The sequence below is a fragment of the Gavialis gangeticus genome, unplaced genomic scaffold (assembly GCF_001723915.1).
Source record: "Gavialis gangeticus isolate Ggan-Ray unplaced genomic scaffold, GavGan_comp1, whole genome shotgun sequence".
In the NCBI taxonomy this organism is placed as follows: domain Eukaryota; kingdom Metazoa; phylum Chordata; order Crocodylia; family Gavialidae; genus Gavialis; species Gavialis gangeticus.
In genome coordinates this window covers 139,595,226-139,600,985 of record NW_017729024.1, presented here as the reverse complement: position 1 = coordinate 139,600,985, position 5,760 = coordinate 139,595,226, and the positions used below count along the sequence as shown (strand labels likewise).

The following is a 5,760-nucleotide window of genomic DNA, read 5'->3' as shown; positions in this document are numbered from 1 at the left end:
TGGTTTCCTTATCTACTGGCAGCTGAATACAAGATACCTTTATGGCCTTCCAACTTTTGTGTTACGACTGGTTGGAGGAGAAATTTAACCAGATTTTCCAACACGTGTGCTTTAGCTACATGGCAGAGTTAGAATGGGGCAACAAATGAATGATTAAATCCATAGAATCTGAGTGGCAGTTCTTATTAATTTTTCTGATTGTTTTAAAAAAAAAAAAAATCTGGATAACTTTTTAAATGACATAATTTTTTAAAATCTCAGCATCTCTTATTACAGGACACTTAGGGTTTGTATAGATTAGGATTCAGTGTTGGGACAGTTGGATCATGTTACTTAACTCAATCTCTTATACCATCCAGAACTCTAATAGAGATTTAAATACTTGTTTTTTCTGAATTGTCTGAATTGGTTAAGTTAAAATTTTAACTCCAGTTAGCCGGAGCACACTATTGTATAGCTGCTTTGTCTTTTGATTAGCATTCTAGAAGGGGTTAATCAGATTACATTACTTAACCCAAGCATCATGTCTTTAAAGCTACAGTCGAAACAGGGACCTGAACGTGCGGTTTAATTGTAGGCTTGTCACCACAGTATCAGCTTGAGTTGTAACTTTTAGTGTTGCCTCTAACCTAAGTTCTTCACTCAGTACCTTGCTTCAAGGGTGGTGGTGCTTTTAACTTGAGTTGGCTGGCTATGAGGAATCTAGACTAAAACTTGACTTAACACAAGTAATCAGCTGTCAAAACATTTCCCCTCCTCTGAGTTCCCTTGCTCGGCTCTTCTATTGTTGTTTCTCAGCATGGCTGCTCGCCTTTAACTGAGTGACCACAAAATGAGCTTAGGGAGTTTGTCAAAAATATTCCGAGCAAAGTTAACCTAACAGAGTCAGGTATTTCTGTTCCTGTTATGCCCAAGCCACCCTGAGCCTCTTCAGAGAGGCAGGGCTATCAATCTAATAAATAAAATGAGTTCATTTGAGAGAAAATAACATGAGTTAATTCTGTGGTGAAGGCATAGGCTATGTTAAAAATGCTTCTTAATCACCAGGTTCACTCCCTGCATAGTTTTAACTGCTTATTTTAGTGAAAACATTGCTTCCATTTCTTTGAAGTTCTATGTTTTGTTTTTTACTCCTGGTTTGCCATACGGAGTTAGGAGGAATGAAGCTGCTGTTTGCTCTCGTCTAGTAATGGACTCTTTGCAACACTATTGAAGATATTGGGATTGCATAGAACTCACTGAAGGCATTACTAGGTGGCAATAGTTGCAGAGATGCCACAAGATTTCTTGTGTTGATGACTTCCTTATAAGGAAAAATCCTGGCTTGGCTCTAGGACCTCAAGCTGAATTTGTGGTCCTGGCAAGGACAATATCATTGTAACTGAAAAATGCTGTTGATTTCACTTGGATCATAAATGTAGAACCCCATAATGCTATTCTGTTAAAGTAGAGTCACAATTTATACATTTCAAACCTAGTCTTGTTTCAGGTATCATATACTATATTTTATATAAATGGACCAAAAATGAAAAACAATGGCAGACTACTGTAACTTTTTTTTAATGGTAAAACATCTTGCAACTAAATGTTTTTAGTTTTGATACAAGTATTGGTTCCTTATTTCCACCCAGTGTCCTTAGAGTATTGAGAAACAGCTTAACTTAAAGTATATTTTTAAATATATGGTAAATGAGTCATCCACAACAGGAGAGAAATTGAATTCAGTGAGCTCCTCAATGCTGCTGAGCTTCCTCTGCTTGATTTTGTTTGTTTGTTTGTTTGTTTGTTTGTTTGTTTTTCTCCCCCCCCCCTTTTTTTCCCCCCATCAACCTGTGACCTTTGTTTAAAACATAATGATATTTTTCCTGCTGTTTGTAGGTGCTCCAGACCCAACAGCAGGTGCTAGCATAGATGATGAAAACTGCTGGCACTTGGATGAAGAACAGGTCCAGGAACAGGTTAAACTCTTCCTTTCCCAGGGTGGATACCATGGATCAGGGAAGCAGCTCAATTTGCTTTTTGCAAAGGTAGGACTTGTATTTGAATATTCCTAAACCATCTTCCTTCTGGTTTCTTTTAGGTAGTCCAAATGTAATTGGCTGCTTAGTCAAAGTGTAGTTAACTATAAACTAAGTTAAACCATAGGAACATGAAAGCCAGACTGATTACAAATACTTTTCACATAGTGGAGACTAGTTTGCTCAAAGTCAGTTTGCTTATGTGCTGTAAGAAATTGAAATAGCATCTCAGCATTTACCAACCCTCCTCCCTTCAGGGTTCTGGAAACCTGTTCATTGCTCTTGTAAATTATAACATCTGTGGGTTACTTGTTAAAAATTGTCTTGAAGAAAAATTGCAGTGAGATATTAAAAGTGATCTAAAATCAGTCTTAGTGCTGCAGTGCAGATACTTCATATGGTTCTCCCATAGCCTGCAATTGGTTCCCCAGAACATCCTTTGCTTGTATTGGGTCAGTGTTGTTCCCAGGCTAATACTATAGTTTTGTAACTGTTTTGTTGCAGGTGTGGCTGTCTCTGCTCAGTGCCACTGAGAGAACTGGGAGTGAGCTGAGGGAGTAGAGAAAGGGTAGTTCCAGGGAAGACATAGTAGAGTCCAAGGAAAGACAGAGGGACCAGTAGTGGAATAAAGACTGTTTAGAGTTGGGCAGTCCAGTGTGCTGTTTGGGATGTCTGCACTCTGACCATAATTGTAATAGTTTAAATATATCCACTTTAAAGGAAATAGGGACTAAATAAAGTGTATAAAACTTCAAACTTTCATACATTTTCAAATATGCCTTAAGGGACTTATTTTTCCTAGGTGCGAGAGATGTTAAAGATGAGAGACTCTAATGGAGCTCGCATGTTGACGCTGATAACAGAACAGTTCATGGCTGACCCTCGGCTGTCACTTTGGAGGCAACAAGGAACTGCAATGACTGACAAGTATCGGCAGCTCTGGGATGAATTGGGTAAATGCACAGAATGAAAATAACCTGGAATTTGTATGCATACAAAAAATGAAGAAGCCATTGAACAGTTAAAGTGGTGGGGAGGGGGATGCAGGCTTATAGTGGTACTGAGTAAAAAAACAAGAGCTGGAATTCCCTGCAAGCTTAATTGCTCCATTGTGGGGAATGTAAATGGTGTGAATTTCTGTCCTAATAAAAAGAAAAAAAGTCAATGGAAATAGGAGTACCAAGGATGAGTATAGGGGAACAGAAAAGCACCTGGGGTTAAAATCCAGAAAGCTAGAACGTAAAATGAGGTTACAACTACCAGGGGACATAAAAGGTTCTCCAAATACTACATTTACTCTCATACCATAGGCACCTTTTCCGCCCAAAAATCAGCTCTCCGAAATGGTCAGGTGTTTCTTAGGCAGGAAAGCAGATTTCTGCACTGGGATTGTAGCATGGGGATGCTAAAATATGGCAGCCATGTGTTGTGCTTCTCCCAGCCCAGGAGGGATGGGTACAGTGCATCCTTCAGGGTCTCGGTTAATTTTATTGTTGTCACAGTTGCTGCTGAATTATCAGTAGCTTTTGTCTGAGTAGCCAAAAACTGCTATCAATTCTGCAGTTTTATATTTGTCACAGCTACTGCCATTCTGAGGCTGCAGCTAGAGACTGAGTGACACAGTTGCCTTGGCCCCTCCTGCCTGGGGCCAGCATTCAGCCATGTTGAGCCTATGCTGTGGAAAAATCTTCTTTTCTTTATTCTAACTTCTCAAACAAGGTGTGTGTCTTATTTGTGGGAAGTTGGGGGTGGGGAGTGGGGGTGGTTTGTGCTAAAATACAGGTACATTAGAAAGAAAAGTATATGTCTGTTACTTAACAAGGGAGTAGTGCAAATAACATGGTACAGGAAGAATGAAATATTTGATGCCATCTTTGCTTCAGTCTTTATCAAGGAAGTTAATTGGTCCAAATACTTAACACCAAACTAAGGAAAGAACAGGTTAAAAATATTGATAATGTAGATGCATTCAAGTTGGCAGACTTTTCTGGGTGAAACTGCAGCAGTACTTGAGGCAGTCTCTAAACTAGTGGTTGTCAAGTTGTTTGCTGTAGTGGGCCACACTTGCAGCTCTCAGTGTGTTGTGGGTCGTGGCACCCACACAACTTACTTGCAGTGTATTCATTTAAGAACGTCTTAACAGGAAGTAACATAGGCCGCAGCAGTGTGCTGATAGGGCCGCATGCAGGCCATGGGTTGAGAACCACTGCTCTAAACCCTTAGTAATTTATTTTAGGAACTTTTGAAGGACTGGGTACATCCAAGATTATTGGACAAGGGCAGACATAGCATATGTCTTTACAAAGGGGAAAAAAGAGCACGGAGAACTGTAGACTTAATTCTTGAAGCCCAACAAGATGCTGGAACAGATGACTAAACAATTAGTTTTTAAGCAGCTAGAGAATAATAGCGACATGGAACAGCCAGCATGAATTTGTCAAGAACAGAGGATGTCAAAACAATATAATATTCCTTCTGTTACAGGATGACTTGGTTAGTGGGGGAAGCAGGTAGATGTGATATCTTGGCTTCAGTAAGGCGTGTATGACAGTGTCATAAGCAAACTAGAGAAATACGATCTAGATTATGACTGTCCAGCTGGTGGCCACAGGCCACCTGTGCCATGTGATGGACTACCTTGCAACTCCTGGGCTCCCACCAGGCTTCACCTGCCCATATCACTCCAGCTGCAACAGGGCTCCCCATCCCTCTTGCAGCTTCCATGCTCTGTATCTGCCTGAGGAAGTAGTTTGGCACAGCAGGCTGCAGGGTTCTCAAGGTGGGGTGTGCGTACATGGATGTACACTGCCGGGGAGGGGGAAGGCGAGGAGTGTCCCTGCAGGGTTGTTGCAGTACTGGGTGGAGGTGTGTTACAATGAGAAGGGAGCTTCTGTGTGGCATGCATCCTTCAGCTGCTTAGACGTTAGACGCTCCGATCTAGATGAAGTCCGTGTAAGGTTATTGCATAGCTATCTTATAACTGCACTCAAAGTACTTAATGGTTTGCTGTCAGACTAGGAAGGTGCTTCAGGGGGATTCTGAAAAAATTCTTTCTGGGCCCGTTTCTAGTGGATATTTTGATTACTAATTTTGGATGATTTAATAAAGAATACACTTAAAATCTGCAGCTGTTATAACCCCATCCCCCAACAGAGAGGCAGCTGCAAGTACTGAAAAGGAAAAGAGCAGCATTCAAAACAAGTTTGATAAATCTGAGAGAGTCTGAAATCAGCAAGATGAAATTCAGTAAATGTAAGTGGAAGGCACTATGCTTGCGAATCAAGCATTGCATACTTAAATACAAAATGGGGAGCAACTGGGTAGACAGCAGTAGTGCAGGACAGGCTCTGGTGGTTATAGCGGACCACAAACTGAGTCACTGTAATAAAGCTGCAAAAGGCAAATCTTTCTGGGATGTATTGGTACAAATATTGCATGCAAGGCACAGGAGGGAATTATGTTTATTTGGTGCTGAGGCCTCAGCTGGAATACAGTTCCTGTTAGGGACTGCAACTTTTAGAAACGTATCTAATGCACTGCAGTGAGTGCAGAGGACAGTAGCAAGAATAAGAGGCTTTGAAAAAATTGCGCTACGAGGAAAAATAGAAGGAATTGGGCGTTAGTATAGGGGAAAAAATGATGGGGGAGATGTAGTAAATCTTGTCCAATGTTTTTAAAAGAAAAAAGTTTTCAGTATTTGCTGGTGGGCAAAGATGAGTAGTAACTGGTTTAATTTGTTGGG

The 5,760-nt window shown here is 40.7% G+C and overlaps 1 protein-coding gene across 1 annotated transcript in view; it reads left to right on the top strand.

Moving 5' to 3' along the window:
• ZSWIM6 (zinc finger SWIM-type containing 6) overlaps nt 1-5,760 on the top strand; it is a 100,395-nt gene that overhangs the window by 11,600 nt on the left and 83,035 nt on the right. Inside the window, exons 3-4 of the mRNA XM_019517815.1 lie at nt 1,879-2,027; nt 2,821-2,971. Coding sequence (XP_019373360.1) covers nt 1,879-2,027; nt 2,821-2,971 — 300 coding nt within the window. The remainder of the gene's footprint in view (nt 1-1,878; nt 2,028-2,820; nt 2,972-5,760) is intronic.